Here is a 26311-nt window from a genome sequence, read left to right as displayed (position 1 = left end):
ATCTCCAATGAGATCTTTTTAACGTTGTAAAAAAAATTAAAAAATTATTTTCGTAAACTCATTATTTTTAAACTTGAAAATATGTATTTACTTTATTATTTAAATACTTATTTAGATTAACGGAACGGAAAAACGAAGATGGCGTGTTTCTTTTCGCAAACAATAGTATTGTCCCACATCGAGAAAACACATAAATTGCTTTCCCCACCCCCGACCCCATATTATTTTGATCTGTTGACAGTTGTCTTGATGGAGTGTCAAAAGTTTCGAGCATTGGTTAATTCGAGTTCGGCTTATTTATCAAATGAGCCAAAAATTAACTCTCTTGCTCGTTTATTTACATGTTGAATGAGACGCATCAAGCTGTTATGGAGCCGAACAGGACAGATAAGGTATGCGGTTAAACTAAAACATGGTTCTGTTTCGAAAAATTATAATGTCACTCCCTAAATTTATAAAACCACTCTCAAAGGGAAATATGGTTATCAATTTAGAGAATGACATTATCAATCTCTATATAAAATTGATTTTGCTACTCTCCTCAATGCCTTTCTCTTTATTGGGGTTTTCAGAGAACTCCATCCGAATAGTAGTAGGGCTGTTCCACAAATGAGAAAAAATACTTTTTTCAAATAAGTATTTCTTTAAAAAAATTTCAAGTTTAAAAATAATAAATTTAATAAAATCTAAAAATATAAATCTTATTTAAAAGATCTCTTTTATACGGTAAACATATTATTTTTAAACTTAAAAAAATTAAAAATAAATACTTATTTTTTAGAAAAGTTTGTGGAATGGCCGGTGCAAACGAGCCGAGCTCTTTTAGTTAAAACTCGAGCTCGGCTCGTTAGTGGGCCAATGATTGGGGCCTATATTACTACCACATTAATAAAGAAATTGATATTCGAGCTCCACTTTTTATTGATAATACTCCACTTTATTTATGAAATTAGGTTAAAATTGGAGCGCTATCAATAAAAAATTGATAATACTCCACTTTATTTATGAAATTAGGTTAAAATTGAAGCGCTATCAATAAAAGGTGAAGCGCCAAAATCAGTTTCTATTAATAAATATAAAATCACAAATGCCAGTAGCGGTGGAAGCATTGCAGTACTAGTTTTTGTCCTTTTATCACCGGATTATGGAGCTGTGTTATTCTTTCGAATGGTGAGTCTCTCCATTCTGGGTTCAGGTTAATTTTTCTCAGCGTGCGTAAAAAACCCTGTCCCTGTTTCTAACTTCTTTATCACCAGATGGTGAAATGTGAAGGATCAAATGCATAATCTGTTCCAACTTTTTACGGTGTAGGAGTATTTCCAAGAATGAGCAAAAAAAAAATCCGCGACCAGAGAAATCCTTCCTCCATTAACGGGTAAAGGGTTTCTGGGTTTTGGTCTTGCTCATTCTTTTTCCTTGTTAAAACATTCAAAGAGAGAATTTCGGCGGTCATTTTTTGATTCACATCGTTTTGCGGCTGCTTCTTTTTTTTTTTCTTTTTTTTCTTTTTTGGGTTTTCCAGCAGCATTTGAGATTTGAGGACGTGGGTCGGTCTCGGATTGCATGCTAGGTTTTTGTCGAAGGAAGGACGTTATGAAGAAGACAAGGAAAAGGACGGTAAACAAGGAAGAGATCTGTGAGGATTGGTGCTTTGTTTGCAAAGATGGTGGATTGCTATTTACTTGCGACTACAAGTGAGTTTTTTTTGTCTTTTCAAATGAAAGGATTTTGGGGGTCTTCTAAAGAGAACAGACGGACACTTTTTTAGGATCTCGCCCTTAGACATGTGGGCCAGTTCAATGATTAAAGAAAAAAAAAAACTCGTTGATTAGTACGTATGTATGTTGGATGTGGTTGATATATTTTTTTTAAATACATTTATGCTGCTTCTCATTTTCTTTAATATAAAAATGTGATTGGAAAACATATCAATCTTTATTCAATGTAGATGATTTTTGCCTTGCTTGATGATCTAAACGAGTTGTAAGAAGTGAATGGTTCTTATCATCAAATGGGTCCGGAAAGGGCCCACAAAGGTTTGGTCCGAGCCATCCTTGGGACTGAAGAGGGACCCAATCCTTTTCCGTTGCATGGACGAAATTGCTCCACGTGCATAATGCTTTGGTATGAGAATGAAGGGTATTCTCGTCTTAACATTCTCCCGGAAATGGGGAGTCTGGGCCACAACCTGTGTCATACTCTGCCTTGAAACGGGCATTGCAACGAGCCCTAAAATGTGATTCGAACCGTTCACTTCATTGATCTCGACATGTAGTACAACATGTGAAAGTCAGGTTGATTCAACAATTGGTAACCTTGAGATCGAATCATATTTTTTTTAAATAAATGAATGGCAAGTTTGATTTTGAAAGTATGCTGCCACGATAGCTTGGTTCAATCAGTCAGTTTCCAATGTTTGGTCAACTTGATTTGTAGCAACATTGTTCTACGCGTCGTGCTCTATGGACTGAATGGTAGGGATAGCCTATTCAGGCCCGGGACATGGTGTTGAGAAAATGAGGTGTCCAAATGAGTATCCTCCCAACGATGAATTGTTTATTTTGATAAATATGTACAAAAAATTTCTATGACGAGGGTGCTCAGGGCATAGTCCCGACATGAAGTCCATCCATTTCATGTAAACAAGAAATTCCCTGACCTAAACGCTATGTTGCAACCGGTGACTTTCTGTGGGCAAAGGGGCGACTGCACTCAAGAAGTTTGAAAACCTAAACGTTTACTAACAATTTGTAATATGACCACGAAATGACAATGGTTCACATCCCAAAACCATGCGAGCTCGCACCTGCGAAGTCAAAATGTCCTAGGTCCTTGGCAGCCACCTCAAGGTACAGAAAGGAATGAGAGTTCAGTTAACCATGCTTGACCTATTCGAACTCGAGAAAATTACTCCCCGCATTCCTTATTACTCCCCACATCCTGTTGACTTTGCAAAAACTCAGTAAAACATCTATAGCAGTAAATTTGTAAAGGTTTGTGCTAGCAAGGTGGCAAGAAAGGGGAGTCTTAAGATATACTTTTCACACATTCCAATTACTTCTACGTGTTTCCAAGTATTTCATACTTGGCCTGGCTGGTCATTAGCAGTTCATATATATTTATATATTAATGTACTTGTAGTGTTTGAATGTATTTTTTTGGAAAGCTGAATCATATATAAATGTACTGTTTTATTATAAGAGTACTATCAGTTGAATGTTTTGCAAGTTCTGTTCTTCAACGCAGAATATGAATTTAAAAAAAATAAACTGGGGGAAAATTTCATTAGTTTGAAGACCTGCCAGATGTCTCAGTCGTACAATGTGGTTTTATTTTGTAAGATACCCATATAATCACAAGATGCGGTTGGGAGAGGGTCTTATGACACGAGGACAAGAGTTTTTGAGTCAGGTATCGTATTCACACCCTATAATTTGGGATGTAGTACCAACTCCTTCGCAATGGTATGAGGATCTCATATATTCACGCTCCTCGTATTAATGATTGGTTGTCAAGGAACTTGGATGCCTAGTAACATTCTTGGAACATATTTCTATAGGTCGAACATAAATATGTTAACAAGTTCTTTTGAAGAGAATTATGCTAAGTAACAAACTGACCTTTCTGGAAATTTACGGGGAAAAGGATGGGAGGTTAATATTGTTTGTAAAATTGTTAGGAGAAAGTGTTAGGCAAGGCATTTTGCTCCCAGAGGCGAAGGCTTAAGTTGTTTTGCATTTGAAGGTGGTTTTTTTAACAGAAATGCATAGAAGTGGAAAGAATAATAGATAACAGAAAATCATATACTCGATTTATTCTCATCCTAATATCATCTATGATCATTTTGTGTTAACTATGACTATCTGGATTTAAATATGGACATTTGGTCTTGTACTATGTACCACTACGTTATTGCGTAACTATTTTTTTTTACTAGATTTGGAGATGCAATAGTTAAAAGAGCGGATAGGATAGCTTTGGGTAGCAACGCTACGGAGAGGGGAAAACCTAAATTGGCATTAGATGTTGTTGTGCGCAAAGATATGAGTTTAATGGGTTTAAGTGAACAAGTGGCCCTTGACAGAGTTCAATGGAGAAAAAGGATTCATGTAGCCGACCCCAATTGATTGGGACATAAGGCTCGGTTTGGTTTGGTTTATAGTTGACTTCTCCAATGTTGATTATGCATAAATCTGCAATGCTTTAGTAATGTATGATGCATGTGCATTACAGGCTACACCATCAAACAGTGAAAGGATAAGAAGCACCGACACTTCTACGAAAATGACATGTAGTGTCAGACACCAACACCAACAGGACAAGACCCCATCGTCGTTCCCTGTCATTGCACATATGGATTTAAGAAATGTTGTATTAGATCATATGTGTGTTTGCGATGCATGAAATGATGGACTTGATTTGTCTTAATTGATGAAAGGTCTGTACTATTATTTTGAAAGTATGTCAATGACATATCATGCTTAAGTTATGAAACATATGCTTCTTTTCAATTTCAGTTAGTGTGCCGTCGCATTCTTAATCATAGCTATGATTTGATGTAAACGGACTACAATGGTAGATAATTCTTATTTGTTTAACGTGTCTTGTACCAACATTGTCTAAAAACTTCTTGCTCAGTGTCCATTTTGTGTCCTTGTTCATGTCGTGTCCATACTTAGTTGAAAGGTGTATGCTTCAAAAATTGAACTTACCTCAGGCATAAGCCTTTTGAAACTGCAATGGAGAAAAGCTCAAAAGAGATCCATGTTGAAGTATAGATGACATAAGAGAAACAAAACTTTCCTGAGGAGGTAGAGTCACCAATACATAGATTAAAGCTTTCTTTTCTTAGTTTTTTTTTTTTTTTGGGGGACTAATCCTTTTGATGATGGGTTACGCTTTATGGTTTGATTGGACACAGGTTGGTCTTATAATAGAGCAGACGTCCAGGGCCGTTGTGGGATATTATTGCACAAGTTTGTAGTTTTATCACATATAACCAAAACCCAGACATTTGGCATTGTTTATGCTTGAAGGAACAAGCTTGGCCATTACATCCACCTCTATGTGCTTTCGTATTTATTTTTCTGACCCGAGTTGTGTGTCTGTTTAAGTTCCTGAATGTGCTTAGGTGTCTATTATTACCTCTTTATTTGTAGCCTATTGATTCATGGGGACTTTTTATTTTACTGAACTATTTTCCATTCTTGATCGTGAAGTAGTTTTATCTTGTGTAATCATCGTCAAATGTACTGGTTCAGGCAGTGTCTAAAAGCTTATCATGCTCGATGCGTGGGAAAGGATGAACCATTTTTCAATTCCGGGAACCGCTGGAGTTGTAGTAAGCCCCTTATATTTGTCTGCAGTTTTTTTTTTCTCTTCTTGCATGCCATTCACTAGTTCTAATAGAATCTCGACTTTCGTAGTAAAAACAGGGCACTAATTCCCAGATGTGGCATAGGTTTATTTCCCATCTTCAATTATCTAAGTTTTCCTATTCCACATGGCTTGGAAAAGTAAGAAAAGTTGATCTTTATGGAAATTCTGTTTCCTAAATATTTGATCTACTAGTTATGTCATGGAATTTGTGACTGAAATTGAGAAGATTTCATAAATCTTGTTTTGCAACGATATAACATCCTCTCCCACATAACAAGACTTTCATGACGAGACTTTCAACAGTCACTGCTATTTTTCAGATCTAATTCTAAAAAGAAAAAGAAGCCTTATCTGGTCTTATGATGTTAACTTATTTCTTGTATTTCCAAGATGGTGCATATTGTCATAACAGGATGCAAAGATGCAAACTAATTCTCATTTTGTATTTCAGAATGGCATTCTTGCTTAATTTGCCACAACAGCTCAAAGTATCATTGCTTTTGCTGCCCGAATGCTGTGTGCAAACGCTGCATGATTGACACGGAGTTTGCATGTGTTAGAGGGGAAAAAGGATTCTGCAATCACTGCTTAAAGCTTGCCCTACTTTCGGAAGAGAACGTCCATGTTGACTCTGATGGGGTATGATACTTCATTCTTGGTAATATGTTACTAATCAGTTTGAGTTGCAAAATGAATCATTTGTGATTGGTACTAAGTTCTTTAATTTGGTTATGGATAATCTCCTTTTTGTGGAGACAAGATAGAAACCTACTTATGATCTTCCAAGAAGCTAGCCCACCACTTAATTCATGTTGCATTAGACGTAGCATATAACTACTTGAAAAATGTATATGCCAACTCTATGTTTGTCCTAACTTCTAGTTCTAGCTGTGGGTTGCGATGGTTTTCTAAATGCCGGTAAATTCAATGGAAAAAGGAGTTTCTCTCGTTGAAATGCCTTGTTTGCTTGACATACCTACTTGTAACCACTGACTCAATCTGAAAACTTACGATGTTAGAGAGATAACTTTCTTATTTCTATCATCACCCATGACCCTCACATTTGGTCAGGCTCTCCTCCATAAGGCACTATACACGTGCAAGTATTTTAATTGTTAGGCATGTGGTGAGATTTGAGCACAAGAACTGTTGCATACTTTGATACCATATTAGATAGTTAAGTGTGAACTCATTTAAAAGATTAAGCTGTAAGAGAGGGTGGCTAATATTATTATTTATATCTTCAACAATACCCACCTAAAATTTACTCGAGTAACATGTAAAGATATGATGTTTGAAATTGTTTAAGACAAAATGATACGTAAAGTGGGCTGTTAACAAATCCTACTGTGATCCAAGTCACCCAGTAATGGTCTCGATTAAGATCCAATTATGCCTAACATTTGTATGTTTTTGTTTTTGAATAGCAACAAAGAAGACTTCATATGACATAGAAAAAGCAGCAAGAGTTCAATTAATAAAAGCGGGGGACAAGGAATCTACATAAAACAAAATGAAGAATACAAACGACAAATGAACAAGGAATCTACAAAAGGAAAAGAAGAAAAAACAAACAAAAAATATCACACAGTTACCACTCATTACCATTATGAAACAAAGAATTCCTTGAGAAGGAAAATTATAAGGAAACTCCAAAAGAGGTCCAATAGCCAGTTGCATTTTTTCACCCACACCCGGGGGGGGGGGGTGGGCATTTTTTATTGGTTCAAAGGATGAGTTTTGGTGCTTATTCTCCAATATCTGCTTATTACATTGCAGGAGCAGGTAGACTTTAAAGATCGAGATACATATGAGGGTTTATTCTGGGAATATTGGGAGATAATCAAGAAGCAAGAATGCTTGACTTTGGAGGATCTCCGTTTTGCTGATGCTCAACTGAAGAAGGGTGAAAACTTTAAGTCTGACTCATATGTAGTCGAATCTGAGGAGGATGAAGACAGTCAATTAAGATCTGATTACGAGGATGAAGATGACGTAGAAGAACCCAAACCAATGAAGAGAAAAAACAAATCCAAAGGGCAGCAACTTGTGATTGAAAGGAAAGTAGTGTCGAATAAAAGAGAGTTCATCGGTTGGGGTTCAAAATCCCTCATACATTTTCTTGCATCAATAGGTAAAGACACGAGCAAAGAAATATCACAAGCCCAAGTGTCTAATATCATTACTGTATATATCAACGAAAACAGGCTCTTTGACTCGGAGAAAAAAAGGAAGATTTTATGTGACGAAAGACTGAAATCTGTTTTGGGGAGGAAAACAGTGAACCGGAATAAAATATATGACCTCCTGGAGCCTCATTTTGTCGACAACCTACAGCCATCAGAGGATGAAGTTGGATACTGCTCAGAAGAGAAGGATGAAAATGTGTTGGTGGCCTGTAAAAAGCAGAAAAAGTTGAGTACATGTAGGAAAATCCAGGAAAAAGAGGAGGTGTTTAATGCTTCGCAGAGCTGTTTTGCTTCCATCACTTCTGAAAACATTAAGCTTGTCTACCTGAGGAGGAGCCTAGTGCAGGAGCTATTGAAGCAACCTGGAAACTTTGAAGGCAAGTTACTAGGAAGCTTTGTCAAAGTCAAATCAGAATTCATTGACTTCACTCAGAGAAGTTCTTATCAGCTTCTGCAAGTCACAGGTTTGTCATGGTGAACTTATGATAATCAGATGATCTAACTGGAATGTTTCTTATTATTAGTTGCCCTTTTTCTTCCGTGCCTTAACCTTAGTTGCATGAAGTTGGAGTAAAAGTTGGTGCAGGTGCGGGAAAGCAAGAGGATAAAGGAGAATCTAAGGTTGAGAGGTGTATAAATAAATAAATATGTTATAGAAATATTAATTTATCTTCAACATGTAAGTTGGTAACTAGTGTCAACTGCAAACATTTTTCAGTGTGAATTTACGTAAATATTATACTAGTACTTAGTATTGAGCAAATTTAAGTTAATATTTTGCTAGTATCTTTTTTTTTTTTTTGATAAATAAATAGATATATTAATAAGAAGGCATAAAGGGAATGCCACCCGAATACAAGAAAAGGCCAAAAGACAAAAAGGCCCTATACAATGCCGAGAGAATAGTAAAGCTCAAACCAATGTAAGAATTGGTCAAGTGATGGAAAACAGTCTCCCTTATCCCAACTGTACAAGCTATTCACCAAAAAAGATTTAATCTTAGACAAAGGTTTTTCCACCCCTTCAAAAACTCTCGAATTTGGTAGCCTTTCTTTTATTGCTTGTCAGATGACTCAGATCTATAAACTTGGGAGGTTCTATCCTAGTTGTGAGTTGGCTCGTTTCTCGATGGGAGTGAGGTTGCTAAGAGATTATGACTTACGAGCATGGGAGCGAAGTTCTGTGGTGGATTCGCAGCCCTGATAGGAGGATCCTGCTGCAAAGGCCTTGACTTAATAAGAATCAATAAATTGCTGGACTTACGTTTTTGGAAGAAAAGGATAAATACTATTTCTCTGTAAAACAGCAGTTCCTGTCCCTCATTACATATTAGATTGATTTGAATTCAATGCTAGAACTAGCGATACCATTCTAAAAGTTGTACAAATAAGGTACTACATATTAGTGAAATGAACTTGTCAATTTCCGACTTTTATTTTGTGGTACCATGATCAATCATAACAACTAGCCAATTTCGATTTGAAACCTTTTCTCCAACCACTTGGGTACCGGCAGTTAATTTGAGGAGTTAGATTCATATAAAAATTTCGCAACTTGTATCACTGTGTTGGCATGGCCCGGTTCAATACGTTATGTTAAAGCAGTAAAATGCAGCAGTTATTCTCCGCTTTATTATAGCTATTATTCCCTCCGTCCCAAAATCTTTTTCCGGTCAGCAAAAAGAGGACTTAAAAATAATACAATTTTTGAAGAAAAATTCAAAAATATTTCAACTTTGTAGATATCAATGAGTTCTTTTACTTTATGTTTTTTTTGAATTTTTTCTTGAGAAATATGTATTATTTTTAAGTCATTGTTTTGCAGACCGGACAAACATTTTGGGGCGGAGGTAGTAGAATGTAGATGTTAAAGTATTCTTCCTTAAGCTATCATCTGTAGTTGTAGGCAGCGGAGTCAAACTTCACTGTGATGATGTTTCAGCAGTAGAAATCATGGTTCTGGAATTTGGTGGTGTTTCATGCGTGAAAAACCGATCTATTGAACAGGGAATAAAGAATGTGGAAGCAAATGTTTAATTGTATATCAGATTACCGCATGTTCCTTTCAGTTCTCCCTGGCTAACCTATCAAACATGGCACTTTATGAACGATAGATTCTTCAGTCCAACAAAAGCCCAAGCATCATTTATCAAACAAGTTATACAATGTCCATTTGAAACTCGAGCAACCTAAAGAACCAGCAGTGAATCAATATTCTTGTTGTTTCAGAACTTTAGTTGCCTATCGTGCAGTTCTTTCTGCAGCAGTTGTCCTGGAAGAGGTGCTGTGATCTATGTTAACTAGTTCGCTTTTACAACTGATGTGGAGGAACGACTTCTATATGAAAATTTTGAATCGCCATCAAGAATCATACTAGGAGTTTGTGACCCATTATAGATATATCCAGCTACTCCCTCAAGGCTCAATGATAATTATGTGTTTGAAAGAACAATCAAAGGTAAATGAACCACGTCAGGCCAATTGTGTGCTGTGTCTAAAATCTGAGTACAGACTACAGTCACTGTCCATGACTCTATAGAGTACCTCTTAGAATGATCTGGTAGCCAATGCTCAAACACGGCAGTTAAATGGTATGGTTGGGGTTTGGATTGTTATATTTTCCTTAATTTGCATTATATCATCGTTGAGTTTGCAGAAACCTATTCATGGATAAGCACATAGTTTTCTTTCCGAGTGGAACTTATTTTTAAGTTTTAACATCGCACATTTCCTTTGTCATCGACTCATGATGTACTCAGGAATGAGGAAGGTAACAGTGGGGGAAACCAAGACAGAAATTCTTCTCCAAGTTTCAAATATGTCAATCAACATAGGTGTTGATATGCTTTCAGATGATGACTTTTCCGAGGTAAAATTAGTGCTTTCGGTGATTCTGTTTTCTCGTTCTTTCTTATTTGTTTTATACTTCGTCTTCTTTCAAATTTTCACTTCCTACTCTACTGTCGTAATTCACATATGTAGTTATCATATCTGGATCTTCTTATACCAAAGCTCTACTGTTTAAGCATTACACCGTGAATCGGCAATTATAGTGTTTCTGTAGTTGAACCTACAACAGCAGTTTGTCATGTCAACTAGGGTAGCAAGCTTAGTCTTTTTCGAACTTTGCAGGAAGAATGCGAAGATTTACGACAAAAAGTGAAAGATGGGCTACTGAGAAAGCTTACTATAGTAAGTAGACTCAAACTTTCTGATTAATTTTATGCTTCCATACACTTGACAAATAAAGTTCTTTACTTATATCTATTGTGGATTTTTTCATGAATACTGCATATTATTTTCATATATGATTGCAAGCTGAAAGATTCTTGATTTTCTGAAGCGTTTGGAAAACTCCTCTGGAAAGAATGTAATTGGCACTTGCATTTTCTTGTGATGTAGTCGAATGAAATAACGGAAACTATTGGGAGTCTCAATTATTTGGTTACTTGGATCCATACAATTGCTTTCAACTTCAGTTGAAATGGAGAAGAAGCCATTCATGATACATGAATTTTTTAACTTTTTCTATTCCATTTTTGAAAAAATATTGTGGTAATTTAGTTTGCTGAACTAATTTCTGCTATATTCTTCCAGGAATCGCTTGTTCTTCCCAACAGTTTTGTTTTCTGAGCTTGAACAGCTATAGTCTGTTTCTATAACAACCCCATCCCATACCGAAAGTCTGCATATGGGTGTTCCTGGGATGGATTATGTAAGCTACTACTTGTGACTTGGAGTTAAGCATTTTGGGCCATGTTGTTAGGCTTCAACAAGTCATTGAGTTATTAGTTTACTAGGGACGTTACAAGGGGCATCCAAGCGACCCATGATACCTTGTGTGGCCACTAGGAAAAGAAAAACCAGTAAGGCTACAGTGACTAGCTATTAGGTTAAAGACTTGGGCAAAGTTGCAAGTTATGGCAACCCTAGAGTTGAACCTCTCGCGAGGGTGCAAGGCTATAAAGGAGCGCAGTTTGTAACTCCCTGTCCACATTGAAAGTGTGCACGGGTGATCTTAATGAACCACATATACAACTACTAGTATCTTGGCCACGTTATTAGGATTCAACAAGTTACTAGGTGAGTGGTTTACTTAGGGCATTACCAGTCAGGTAGTTACTGTTTCTGCAGAATTTGAGTCCTCGTGCATCATCTTAAGGACGAAGGATAAGTCTTTCTAGAAACAGCAATTCTATCCAAGAAAAATGCAACAAACAGTTACACGATTGGTTAACTATAGCTTTTCTCTAGTCCCAAATTGTAACTTGTAAGTCATTCTTCTGTAGGTCAGATGTCCTTGCGCTTGAGTTCCTCTACCCACCTAGGGTTTTGCCTGTAGCAGATGAAAAAATGATTTTCTGTGCTCCTGCCAAATGTCCTGTCGGCATTCATTTTATCTTTGAACTTCAGTGGTTGCCTTTCTTATCCTTTTGTGCTTTTTCCCGATTTCCTAGTATGACGATTAGAATACCATTGCGGCAGGAGAAATCTTTTAATTATCTATGGACCCTGTACCAATCAACTGCCTTTGAGATTAAGAAGAAAGCATTGTCTCTCAAATCTCAATTATCCATTTACAAGCACTTCCTGATAAACTGGTATAATAGTCGAGATCTGGGGATGTCATTTTTTTTCTGGGTAATTGAAATTTTATTAAAAACAAACCAAACACAAAGGCTAAGGGGCATACCCCAGACAAATACAACCAAGGCACACAACCAGCACCCTACTTACTTAGAACACTAAGAAAGGAACAACATATAAGAAGAGCACTAATAGACCTCAAACACCCTAGTAGAAATGTCCCAATCAAGACATAGCAACCTGTTTTAGCATTAGTTTTCCTAATGTTCCTCCAAGAACTCATGTAACCACGAATATCAGAGACAACTGCCCTAATAACCTTACTGGCATCAGAGCTTGTGGCTTGAAAAACACGGCTGTTCCTCTCCCTCGGCAAATAATAGAAATATTTACTTCTTACCAAGTTCAACTTGAGAAACCGGCTTTTGTATTTGGTTCAACAGTTGAGGACATCTTTCTCTTCCACGAGTTCTTTAAGTTAGTTAATTTTTCAACCAGAGAAGGACGAAGAGTGGAATGGTGGAAAAATAATGATGGATCCCTGATAGATATTCCAGGAGGGGCTTCGCGCAAGCTACATTATCTTTTCTAAGCCTCCCAAACGTCTTCTCACGCTTAATGGCACCGCTTTCTTTTAGCTTCAAACATTTGAAATTCTTTCATCTTAATCTAAAGATTATGTGGAGAAATTTTCTGCTATTAGGGATTTTAACTGTCTCCCTGTTTCTCTCAAAAATCAGTATTATAAAAGTTATTTGATCAAAAGTTTTTGTCTGACAGGTGGAGCTTGAGCACAAGGCCAAAAGTCTGCATGAGGACATAACAAACCATGTATGGATTTCCTCTTCAGTGTTTAATTTCACCTATGTCTCTTCCTTTATGTATAAGAGTCAAGGCTTTAGCTTCCATTAGTCTTCAGAATGAACCATGTCATTTATACTGGTCAGGACAACTTCTGGGGTTCTTCCCTAGTTTTTTTTGCCACTGTGCTTCTTACTTCTTAGGGACCCTTGATTTGGTGTTCACACCTAAAATACGATACCAGATTACTGTTCATAGGCTTGTCTACGGAAATCTATGGAGAGAGTTAGTTCCCATTATTTTCTTGATGAAGGACGAGTGAGATTTTAGGGATTCAACGGGGTAACAAAGAGGCAGGGTTTTGGGGCCACAATTATTCAACGTTCAGGGACAAGTTTATATCGTTCAGGGCTGTGAATAGACCCTTGAACAGTAACACTCTGAAAATAACGGAAAACAAGAATAAAAGAGAAGAATAGAAGAAGATAGATCTAGGAATCAAACCTAGAAGCTTTAGGCATCACGGTTTGATTGCATCACACTGTTGGCACATAAATTTCAACCAAAGATTGATGAATATCTTATGTTGGGCTTGCGGACTAAAAGGCATGTAAAGAGTCTAAAAGCATGTTGACCCAGCGAGCCCGCGAATCAACAAACATGTGTTGACCCGACAAGCCTAACGAGCATATGAACCTGCGGAAGAAGTGTTGATCCAGCAAGTCCGCGAATCAATAAATACGTGTTGGCTCGACAAGCCTAACGAATATATGAGCCTACGGAATAAGTGTTGACCCAGCGAGTCCGCGAATCAACAAACACGTATTGGCCCGACAAGCCTAACGAATATATGAGCCTGCGGAAGAAGTAGCAGAACTACAAATCAGTTGGACCATGTAAGCCCATATCTCGCAAGGCCTACAAATCAAATATTGGTTTAAACCATATAGGCCCGCATTTCGCAGGGCCTACAAACCAAATATGGGTTAACGTCTCAAATCAAATAAAACGTAGAGTCCAAGAAAATACTTCTGTGCAAGCAGAAGAATATTATAAGATAGATGTCATCTGACGCAACCAATATTCAAAATTTGAAGAGGCTGAGAAGATATGATATCATCTATTCTCTGGCAACAACTATTCAAATTCAAATGAATTATTTGGCGGCCAAGCATCTGATGATGAATGAAGCTCCTATAAATATGAGGTCCGCCATCAAAGGAAGGGGACCTCAATCTGAGATCAGACCTAACATCTCTCATCTATCTCTCATCGACCCCAAGATCTCAAACCTCAGATCTCATACTTCATCTCTCAACTCTTCACCATCACACCTCTTTTCCCTCAACGTAGAAAATATACGGAGAGAGAGAAGATATACCCCATTCACGCAAAACCACTACGATCTACAACCATCAAAGCAACCTACTCGCTCACTACCACTTGCAATCTTCAACAAATTTCGAAGACCAGTAAGAGTAAGCATATCAAGCGATAGGTAAAGGGTTCCAATCCCTCTAAATGTATCCAGTATTCTCTGTTTTGATGTAAACAAGGGTTTTAAACCCCAATCATCAATAAAGTTAAATTATTCCAGTCTATTTCCTGTTCTTTATTCTTTATTAATCGGAGGTTTTATTTTTATGTAATTAACGATTTGAAATCCAAATCGGAAATAGGAGCCTGCATATAAAAAAATCAACACTGTTCGCTTGAACAGTGGATATTTGAGATATGGATTTCGAAGCGTGGATAAATTCTACAGTTCAAAATTTATGTCTACACACACAATCCATAAAAGAGGCTTCAAAAGCTCAGAAATTTCTTATGATATTCAACTCCCTTATATTCAGGCATAACATACTTGTATATAGACTAGAGACTTCCTAATTTAAGTAAGGAAAATTCTACTTTTAACTTCTAAAATTAATCTAAACCTAAATAAGCCATAGTGAAAGTACCAAATAAATAACTTGACCCACAAGACGACCATGGGCAACCCCTATGGCCAATGTCTAGAAATTACGAAAATACTCCTGAATTATAAATATGACCAGCTACATCCTTAACCTATTATAAGCATAAACAAGACTCTATTAGAAATTTGGAACTAGAGACATCCGTACATATTAATCTAATTGCTCTATGTGAGTTTGGCTTGAAACTAAACAATTTTCATATGTGAATGCTTCCTTAGTCTTGTTTTTCCTGCTCCCTTTATGGACTGCATCATTTCGGGTGGTTGTGAAATTAATTATGTAGTATTTTCCCTTCAGAGTCATGTTCTGACACACTACCGGAAACTTGTTTTCCTGTTCTTTCTTTCTCTTGCAATGTATCCTACAATCACTTATAATCATTAGGTAGTGTTAACCAAATTATACTTTTAGTATGTCTGATTCTTTTATGTCATGTAAGAGCCTAGAGATAGTAACAAAGGGGAACAACAATATTATGAAGGATGTGTGATTTGGCTGTGAGTACAAGTAGATGACCCACAGGAGAAAAAACCGAATTTCAAATCATAGTAAGGATTTCACAAAGGGTCTCTTGAGTCTTTGTCTTCTTCTTGTAGATAAATTGACTAGACATATCAAGATGATTGATGAGATTATTGGTTTATGTAATCGATAGATCATACTGTCTTGGTGGATGAAACTAAGTGAGGAGTTGATGCTAACTAAAAATTTTGAGTGAAGCATTGGAGTCAATAGGCCGATAAAAAAAAAAAAGGCATTGGAGTCAACAGCATATAAAATAAGTAGGACTTGTACTGCATACATGGGAATGTAAATTTAGTTGCTGTAGCTGATGAAGTAGCAATAGTGATGAAGTTACAGTTCAAATGACGAGGTAACATTTGAATGTATCACCGGCGGACTGCTTGGAGGTAGGGGTGTTATTTTGCACAAAGATTTTTCTATGTTGGAACCCCCTCTACAAGGCCAAAACTGTATATTTTGGTGTGGCTTTGGTTGCATGAATCAAGAAATTTATTTAAGAGAAACATCTCAAAGCCACATTGTTCATTATCGTCTTTCTGCTTGTATGTAATACAATCCATACTTTTAATATCTGCTTATCTGTTTTGTCTGTTTAAAAATGTCAGTGGATTAATAGAGAGCTGGCTGTATTGCAAAACCTCATTGATCGTGCAAATGAGAAAGGTTGGAGAAGAGAATATCCTTTCGTGATTTGTTGTAAAATGCCGAGTCAGTGTTGCATTTGCTGCTTGTAAAGGTAGAGCCAAATGCCTCAGTAGATTAAGGCCATAGTTGTTAGAATTGCACGATTCACGAATCAAGACAAAACGATACAAATCTACAGGTGAATTGAGTTTTATATAAAATTGATGGTGAATCCTACGATTCCATTCGCAATTCGTGCAAAAACGATATGATCTCATGAATCTATAGGTGAATCAAGGTTTATCACAATTGCTGCATTCGACAATACAGAACCACTTTTGTGGTTTTGCTTGAATTTTTCTTATTGAAAAGCAAGAATATAATATCATATATACTTTTTAGGTACGAAAAACCTTCTTCCGTGAAAAATTTGTAAATTAATTGATCAGTATTTATTCTGATCCAGGCCAGCACTCAGAGCCTCAAACTGACCCACATAATGTTGCCATATAAGCTAGTTTAGTACCTATGAGGCTGCAAACTTTTATTGTGTCAAGGCTAAGCTTTCCTTTTTGTTATAAACCTATAACGTCTATATGTGCATATCCATTTTCTAATAGTATTTATTTTCCTATTATCATTATTATGTACGAGTGTATTCCTATTAGACCACGTGATCATCCACCTATAATAGAAAACAAAATTAAATATTGATGTAAGCTGAAATTATTCGAATTTACTATGTATCTTTGTTATGTAGGTGTATAGATACATTTTCCAATGTACTTTGACTTTGGACCGTATCGTTATGATTCACGATTCGGGAAATGGTCAATCCGATCCGCGATTTGAAAACCTTGATTAAAGCAACTATTGCAAAACCTCAAACTACTCCTGTAAGTACCTCAACGAACAGTTTCATTTAATCCACATAACAGTATGCAGAAGCAAAAGAATACCTTGTGTTAATTTGTGACTTTGGAAATAAGATATGAAAAGAGGTGTACTAATCTTTATCATGGTCACCGACACATAACTTTTGCTCACACATGCACAATATTTTTTTTAGCATTCAAGGTTACGATGTTTGCAGTAAAAGGTTTTAATGTGACCCTTGACCTTCATGGTGATCTACACTGTTTGAATACATGGAGAGAAGAAAGCTACTTCAGACACCAGAAGAGAAGCTGCAATTGTTAGAAACAGTTCCCAGGGTGATTGCAGATGTAGCAGAGGTTGAACCTACGTCCAACGATGCCATTAAAGAATCTAAACAGGAAGATGGAAGGTCGCCGAAATCCATCCTCATGGGGAGTTCAGAATCTCCTGTTGATAATAGGGGAGGCAGTGGAATTCCTTCAGGTATTACAGACGCCGGAGGTAGGATTAGTTTATAAATATTATGCCATTAGCAATAGATTCCGTGTTATGAAGATATTGTGTTGAATAATAGATTCAGAAAAGAAAATTTCTTCTAGGAGGAAAATTTCTTCATCTGACTGCAACTTTTTGAATCATTTTTTGTTTTTAACCCTTTTGACATTCAAACTTTCAGACAATCTAGCATGGATTTTTCTTATGTAGTTGGTTATTCTTTTTCCCTCATACCTGCTTTTTGTGTTACCATTACTAACTCTAGGTGAGACATAGTTTTTCCTAAAAGCAGGCATTAATTTTTTTTTTGATCAGCAAGCATGCATTAATTGTGGTCATCCCGGGATACATAGCTTGTATCTTGTTTGTATCCTGTTCAAATTTAAATGTCATATTTGGGGTTGTATTGTGTGTTGTAGGATGCATCAACTGACTAAAGTAATTGGAAGTTGAAAAAATAGTTATAACATAGATGGCAAAATCAATCGCGTAGAAATAATGTGTAAAACAAAAGCTTTTAGGATACAAAATATCAATTCTTCACCCTATAACATGTGTCTTTTTCTGGTAAGTAACAAAAGAAGTAGTAGGTACTTATAACCCAAATTTCCACATTACATCCCTTGCCTGCTTTATAACGCATTTACTATCTGTGATTCCAGGTGATGAAGGAAAAACTTAAAGGTGAAAGAAATCAAAATCTCAAGTGTCTTCATTCATCAAGTAGATTTCATCCTCCTCAAATAAATGCCACGCCTTGGATTTCACATCCCATGTTAAAACTTGAACCTTCAACAATTATGATATAAAAATGAGCAAGATTATATCATTACTTACACCATAGGAAATACAAATTGTCTCCAAAATTAGATAAAACAACTTGTCGAAATGTCCTCCAAAGGCCAATCTTATAGTACTCTTGCATATGAAAGTAATATTATAATGAGAAGTATACAATACGAGAAGTATAAAAGTGCCAATAATAATGAGACGAATCAATGATAGTCGCCAAGTCAAACCAAATTGTCCCTATAATAGGATCTCATACCCGACGCTCCTTAGTACATGACTTGTCACCTCAGCAAGTCCACATGTGACTTATTGTGGCTATTGGTGAATTCACTTACCAAATATATAACACACATCCGCCATAAATATAATTACCACATAACACGACTCAAACAAGGTTATAGAACTTAACAAATTGCACAATGAAATCATACGGAGTATGATATGGGAATTTCCAAGGAATAGTCTGTGGATTTTAAGGCATATCGTATACAACCTGGTTCACCTACAGTTAAGATCAAAACCTTTAAATGCATAGACTTTATTGCCATGGATCAAATCGAAATATTATAACAAGTTGATCTAATTTTTCCACTCAATTTTTATGCACAAGAACTAGAAAGCGACTTAGGATCCTTGTCTCTACGTCTTCCGTTCTCTCTAATCATCATGGCCCATTAACTAAACCACCACAATACCTTTATAAAGGCCCCAAAGTATTTCTCTCCTCTACAAGCAGGTCCCTCACTTGAACACGACCAACGTGCCTCTATTCCTTCTCCCTCTCTTTTTCTCTCTCTAATCGTATGACTAACCAACACGTCAAATTAGCAATTACTTGTCTTTATTCCACATGGCCTTTCCTCTGTATATAATTCCATAGAAACCCACTCAAAATTAATAAAATATGCAGAACAAAATTGACATAGAACAAGATGAGTGTTCTAAAAATCGTTAAGCGCTAGTAAGGTGAAAGAGGGGCGCCTAGTGGCCGACTACGCCTAGGCTGATTTTAATCTAGGTGTTGGACCCCGCCTAGCGCCTAGTCGCTAACTAGTTGGCTGCCTAGACCGACTTTTAGAACACTGAACAAGACAGAGAGTATATGAGCACACATTTTGATGCAAGTAACTAATAATCAACTTAAACAAGAGTAGAGACTTCTAATTAAACAACTTGGTACTACCGTCCCTTTCAAGTTTATCCCCAAATGTCTCTAATTGTTACATACAGTACATGTGTATTCTATCATCTTAATACACCATTTAGGTTTCAATATTTTTATCCACCTATATGCTTTAATTTTCAAATAATTTGTCCAAATAGGAAAATCTAAAATGTTTCCAACTCAAGCACATAGATATAAGATAATTACCACTAATAGAGGAGATATCTATGCAACTGCTTAAGCCCCCCAAAAGCTGGCCCAAAATAGGTTCCCAGTTGTTATTAAGTTTATTATATATGTTAGATATGGTATTTCAATAAACAGAGGTAATTGTTGGTTCGGCGGCGAAATCTTGTGCCTTTTAGTCTTTAATATGTCCATTGTTCGACTCACATGCAAGTCTTTACCATTATAAGTTGCATTTTAATTGTACTTTTTAGTTTTCATTGTACTTATGTATTACTTTTAGCCTTACTTTTGTAAGTTGAGGGCTCGAGGTTATGGAGTTTTCCTGTTGGTCCTGAATAGAAATATCAGTAAGTATTGAAATGATGCAACAATAATAACAATAACAATATCGGTGTAATCCCCAATAAATGGGAGTATGGGCGGGGAGGACTGAAGACAAACGCGAACTTGGGCAATATATACACAAAGTGGCTTTCTCGCAGAAAGCTTTACCATTGAAACAGTGGCCCCTTATGCCTCTAAAAATTGAGAAACTCAAGGGACATTTTGCCATGGAACTATACCTTAAAATCAAAGCCGGAAGACATCAAAAATGGCAGGCTTGGAGACCCGATTTGATGTATGTGCTCATTACCTCGCTTCCTTCCTTCAAAATCCAGAGCATCAATAACGCACAAATAGAAGTATTGAAGTACTAAAAAAGTATTTTCGAATAGCAAGATTCCCAACTGTGATTAATGGTACTAAATGTAAGCTTTATAAGATCTACTAAATTTAGATCAAACGTTTATTACCAAGTGATGAATTGAATTTGAAACGCGGACTGTTTCTTAGTAGCCCAACAACAAGCAAGTAAGATGAGTGTAGCCGAAATAGGAATGTTGAAATGGATGTGTGGTAGAACTTTGCAAGATTCGTGATATGATATGGGTTGCACTGATAGAAGATAAGTGCTTGCGACCCATCGTTGCGTCGTAGTAGAGGTTGCCCCAAGCGTAGGGCTAGGTCGGTTGTAGCATGGTAACTCGGAAGTCCGAGGTCGAATCCACAGAGAAGCAATGGATCTAGTAAGAGGTTTGTTTTACGAGTTGGTTTTGGCGTAAAGACCGCCAACCTTTTGAGTTGATTTTGGTGGAATTCTCTCTCTACCCTTAATTTAACTAGAAAATGAAGTTTGAACGATAATTTAAAGAAGGCAAGGTCTAGGGGTTTTATCTGCCCACAACTTAGGTCGTTTAATGCTTCTTAAATATAACTCAAGTGAGAGTCAAGGTCACTTGCTCTCACTGGGGAGATTTAGCCATGAAAACCAAGTATACTCTTTGAATGGGGGTTTGAAAATGGAAAGAAACTCATTTAGACATTTTATCAAACACGTAGAGTATTGTGTGCGCCAAGGAAATTTGTATACACACTATCAAATAAATAAACAACCCTAAGTTTAGATCAACGATTAGATTGTTGTATCCATTCACAAACCAACATTAAGCACAAAAAATAAGTGAGAAGCCATTAAAACACCTAAGTCATTGAGTGAAATCACCTCATGACCAAGCCTATGGTCTACTCCTCCATGGAGGAATAACACATCAATGGAGGAGAAGAGGAAGTACAAAACATCAAGAGAAAAGGAAATAAAAGACTGATCTTGATTAATAAAGACAGTACTTACAATATTAAGGAAGGCAATCTACCCCAAAACCTAGCAATCAATGCTCAATGGAAGAGAGTGATTGAGCTAGGGTTGAGAGGGAGATAGAGAGACGAATTAAAATGAAGAATAACCTAATAATCTGGGGTTCTCTAGTATTTATACCCCCTAAAAATGTCTTACAAATGGTCCAAAATGCCCCTAAGTTAATACATGGTCGGGCACAAAGGTTGCCTTAAATTTCCAGGTGCTACTGGTAAGCTGGTACCAGTAGCTGGCTTGTAACTCTCAGTTCTGATCGACCCATATGGTACCAAGGGTATGTCTCGTACCAGTATCTCCTGGGTTTCTTCCAACTTTCTTTGCTTCTCCCCTTGGCCCTTTGACGTCCCGGGCACTCTCCGATGCTTCTTTTCATGACTCTTGGGACTCGGTGGCGGAGTGCTCCGCCACGCGGCCTTGGGTACTTTGGCACACTTGGGAGCCATCCATGACGTCCGAATGCACATTATTTCCAATTTTCCATGGTTAACTTGTAACTAACAAAAAACGCACCTTTGCGTAATATCGACATAAACAAGCAAGTATAGCCGTATGTGTGACAAAAAGAGAGGGATAAGCCCCGTTTATTTACATTACTGAGGGCTTATCAATAAGATGAGAGAATGCTATAGCCGGCTGGAGAATAAGGTGATTTGGACATGTCTATCGTGGATCGGTCAATGCAGTAGTTAGGAAGATTGATAAGGTTATAGTAGATGTTAGCATTAAGGAAGTAGGAGACCAATATTGACTTTAGAGGTGTCAATTTGCAAAACCTAGGTCTTTTTGATATCATGGAACACAATTCCCTCGACAGAACTCAATGCACAACTTTAATTGGCTCCCCGCAAGTGAGCGGCGGAATTGGGCCTTTAGGATTAGTCGAAGTGCGTGTAAGCTGACCTCGATACCTGAATTATTTTATAAAAAAAAACTCAATGGAAACAACATATTCATGTTGCTGAACCCAATTTAATGGGACTTACTGCTCAGCTTGGTTTGGGTTGGGTTATTTCAATGTGAAGCGATAAAAATATATCTTCTATTGTTGTTTATGCTAACACAATTTTGAAGTTAATTTTATTATATCTTATTAAGACATATATTGGCCCCATTTCATTATGTCGCCTAGGGCCTTGAAAATAGCAGGACTAGCCCTGTATCTGTGTATTTGATGAAAAACAAAGAAATGATATTAGCTTCTGTTAACAGTATTAAACTTTCAATCAATGAGTTCTCATGAAATGCGTCAATAAGATATATTGACGCACAAGATACATGTGCTGAATTGCATCACAAGGTATCTCGTAAATCTTTAGATAGTGTTGTTTGACTGTTGGAAGCTCATAGGACTAGGCTCCAAGCTTTACCATCCCATAGAAATGGGATAGTTCCATTTTATTCAAATCTTCTTGATGCATTTCTATATTGTTGACATTAATAGGACGATGTTTGTTGAAATCATAACAAGAAGTTATTTTTTCCGAACATGATGAGATTCCCCTTATTTTCTATAAAATCAAATAAACAGCTTAAAAGACAGTGGTATGGTTTCAATTCTCATGAGAAGTCGAACAGCATCTTCATATGATGTGCTATGAAAAAGAATTGCTTGCCGTCCCATGATCAGTTGAACCAATACCTTTTCTCTGATGTACTCAAGTAACTTGGCCAGTTAGAAATGTGAAGTTAGAAATAGGCTGGTGGTGTTTTCCTTAGCCATCTCCATTTAGCTGTTAAATCTTGTGTTCTCTACTTCTCTTTAGCAATCTCCACTTGGTAGGTGTTTTAATACCAATATTGGAGTCGCCCTTTGGAGCGTTCATAACTTAATAAGCTCGTATTTATTGCATACTGCTGATCTTTTATGCAGGAGATAGAGCTATCACCAACTATGATTTTGGGAATTTTGGATTCAGTTCAGCTACTTATGGAAATGGAAATGCAAAAGGAACGCAGCAGGAGACCATTGGAAGCAATAGAAAAGGTTTAATTGTACTCTTGTATTCTGTTTGCTATAAAATAGATAACAATGTCGGAGTTTGGGATTTTAAGCCTTGAAAAATGCTTGTTAGATGCTGTGGTTTCTATACTTCATTTACAGTATTCTAGTTTTGTTCTTGTTTTTTATTTTTGCATGTGAGACATAATCATGAAGAACATGGCGAAAAGAAAAAACACATCTAGATGGAGCATGCTTTGACCAATCATCATATTTGGGGTTCATTTTTAGTCTGGATTTGTTACTTTTTGGTTTGTCTGCTGCATGATAGTTTTATTATGTTCTCCAAGGTTTTAGAAGTTCAGGATATTATGGTAATTTCTAGATTTTCTAGACATGGGCTTTTAGGGAGCTTGTAGCTAACGTCAATGGTGGCTGCCCACTTTTCTTACCCGAGGGTATCTCTTTACCCTTTTGACGGCTTCACACGCCAATGAGGTATCTTGATCATTTATCTTTTGCATGTATTATAATATGGACTATACGTCGCCCTCTTTGCGGCTGGAACAACAGAGCATAGACCTCCACATTGATACGTGCTTGGGTGGCTCCCACATCAGGACGGGTTCCATATGGCGACGTGCTTTCGTGGGTCCCATAGATGACGGCTGGCTCTTTAGGGGGGTGAATTGTGAAAACTCCTATAGGCTTGAAGTCAAGATCGATAAGGTGAAGTACACCACACAACTCCATGAATCTGTTTCACATCGATCTCTCAGTTTAATTTGTACCACAAGTGTGAGTACAGGACCTACGTAGTATGGTACACTTTGAAGCTGTGCAGTTGCAGCTAAAAGCGGATAGTACAGTGTCATTGAGAAGCTCCCCGTATGCCCATGTCTAGAAAATCTAGAAATTACGAAAATATCCTCAACTAGTACAACACATAGAAAGCTGCACAGGCGCTGCTAAAAGTGGATAGTATCGTGCTATGCGGGGCCAGGTCTTTACAGTGTGTCATTGGTTTGTCTGCTACATGATAGTTTTATTATGTTCTCCAAGGTTTTAGAAGTTCAGGATATTATGGTAATTTCTAGATTTTCTAGACTGGGCTTTTAGGGGAGCTTCGCAATGACACACCGTAAAGACCTGGCCCCGCATAGCACAATACTATCCACTTTTAGCAGCGACTGTGCAGCTTTCTATGTACTGTACTAGTTGAGGATATTTTCATAATTTCTAGATTTTCTAGACATGGGCTTATGGGGAGCTTCTCAATGACACTGTAATGACCTGGCTCCGCATAGCACCTACTATCCGCTTTTAGCTGCAACTGCACAGCTTTAAAGTGTACCATACTATGTAGGTCCTGCACTCACACTTGTGGTACAAATTAAACTGAGAGATCGATGTGAAGCAGATTCATGGAGTTGGAGTTGTGTGGTGTACTTCACCTTATCGATCTTGACTTCAAGCCTCTAGGAGTTTTCACAATTCACCCCCCTAAAAAGCCAGCCATCATCCATGGGACCCACGAAAGCACGTCGCCATATGGAACCCGTCCTGATGTGGGAGCCACCCAAGCACGTATCAATGTGGAGGTCTATGCTCTGTTGTTCCAGCCGCAAAGAGGGCGACATATAGTCCATATTAAGATACATGCAAAAGATAAATGATCAAGATACCTCATTGGCGTGTGAAGCCGTCAAAAGGGTAAAGAGATACCCTCGGGTAAGAAAAGTGGGCAGCCACCATTGACGTTAGCTACAAGCTCCCCTAAAAGCCCATGTCTAGAAAATCTAGAAATTACCATAATATCCTGAACTCCTAAAACCTTGGAGAACATAATAAAACTATCATGCAGCAGACAAACCAGAAAGTAACTATCATACAATATTTCGAGCATTATGTCCCACCCCTGCAAAGTATGGGCTTGGCCATTTGTATATAAGAGCTTTTGAGCACCATTCAATTGCGAGATGGTTTATGTTTTCGAGGGTGAGTTTTGGCCAAGAGTTTCCACACTTTCATGAATTTAGTGATCGGGTCAAGATTGTACATTCTCAGGCCACAAAGATTGTAAACAAACTCTGTTGGCTTAGTAGGAGAAGAAGACTGATCCCGTAGGACCAGCAAATGGAAATCATCTCCTCAAGCGTTGGGAATTGGCTCATCTCCTCCAGGGTTCTTTTAGAGCTATTTCTGTTTCATATATATTTGTATCTTATTTAGAGTCTTGTGAGCAGGCTGAGCATTACTTTATTTGGTTTCTTTTCTACTTGGTTTTTGTTTTATATTTAGTTGCAGAAGGGAATGAACAGACATGCTGTGCATCTATTCCAGAAGCAAAGCAAAGTCCTGCTACTGAAACATGTATCATAGAAGAACAGCCTTGCCTGATTACTTCAGAAGAGAAAGCAAGGCATTCCAAAGTTTCCGTTATTGTTGATCAACCTAGTGTTGCTGAGAAGCGAAACCAGTCAAAAGATTTGGAACAAAAAAGTATGAGAATTGAAGAGGCACCAGCGGTTCAGTTGATTGACTTGAGTAGTGATGATGATGACAATGATGATACTGACATTACAATTAGTAAGGAGAAAATTGAAGACCAAGACGCGTCCCTATGGCTTTGTCTCGGCCCAAATGAAGAAAGAATGGGGCCTCTCTCACTGCCATTGTTGAAGCGTTGGAGCGAGACTAGTTCGTTTGCTTTGAAATTCAAGGTGTGGAAAACAGGTGAGAGAGAAGAAAATGCAATCTGGATGAGTGAGGCCATTAGACTGCCTTCGCTGGAAAACTAGGAGTTGTTTGTTTTCGTTGTACATCCTTTACAAGATTGGAAGCCTGGTGTTATGTGAATATTGTTCCACAGAAAAAATTCCAGAAATGTGGAAGATATAGGCAAAGCTAGCTGCTTCATTTTCTCTTATGTGGAAGCAGAATAGGTTTAATGAAAGAATACATCACAGGAAAGCAAATATCTTTTTTAGCAGGAAAGCAAATGTATCTATCAGAAGTCAATGTTCTGATGTCTCAAAATGTTCAGGGTTGTGAGGAGAAAAGCTGTTTTCTT

At 37.3% G+C, this 26311-nt stretch overlaps 1 protein-coding gene and 1 non-coding gene across 7 annotated transcripts; one reads left to right on the top strand and one right to left on the bottom strand.

Moving 5' to 3' along the window:
- Positions 1-1091: 1091 nt before the first annotated feature.
- On the top strand, positions 1092-26311 carry LOC131329870 (uncharacterized protein At5g08430-like). Of its 6 annotated transcripts, none has more exons than XM_058363279.1 (12): positions 1092-1211; positions 1526-1694; positions 5262-5341; positions 5831-6018; positions 7159-8032; positions 10327-10436; positions 10700-10759; positions 12935-12985; positions 16065-16136; positions 17220-17463; positions 23170-23283; positions 25540-26311. In XM_058363279.1, the coding sequence occupies exons 2-12, from the start codon at positions 1564-1566 to the stop codon at positions 26037-26039; spliced, it is 2424 nt and encodes an 807-aa protein (XP_058219262.1). In that variant the 5' UTR covers positions 1092-1211; positions 1526-1563; the 3' UTR covers positions 26040-26311. The 6 variants fall into 6 exon arrangements, with proteins under 6 accessions (XP_058219262.1, XP_058219261.1, XP_058219260.1 ...); XM_058363278.1 differs by having other exon boundaries at positions 1093-1211; positions 1523-1694; XM_058363277.1 differs by having other exon boundaries at positions 1183-1305; positions 1523-1694.
- Positions 20146-20253, bottom strand: LOC131331659 (small nucleolar RNA snoR100). Its single transcript, XR_009201463.1, has one exon. It is a non-coding gene; the product is annotated as a small nucleolar RNA snoR100 (small nucleolar RNA).

The sequence above is a fragment of the Rhododendron vialii genome, chromosome 6a (genome assembly GCF_030253575.1).
Source record: "Rhododendron vialii isolate Sample 1 chromosome 6a, ASM3025357v1".
NCBI lineage: Eukaryota > Viridiplantae > Streptophyta > Magnoliopsida > Ericales > Ericaceae > Rhododendron > Rhododendron vialii.
The sequence above is the reverse complement of the archived record's forward strand: the minus strand, read 5'-3'. Positions and strand labels throughout refer to the sequence as shown.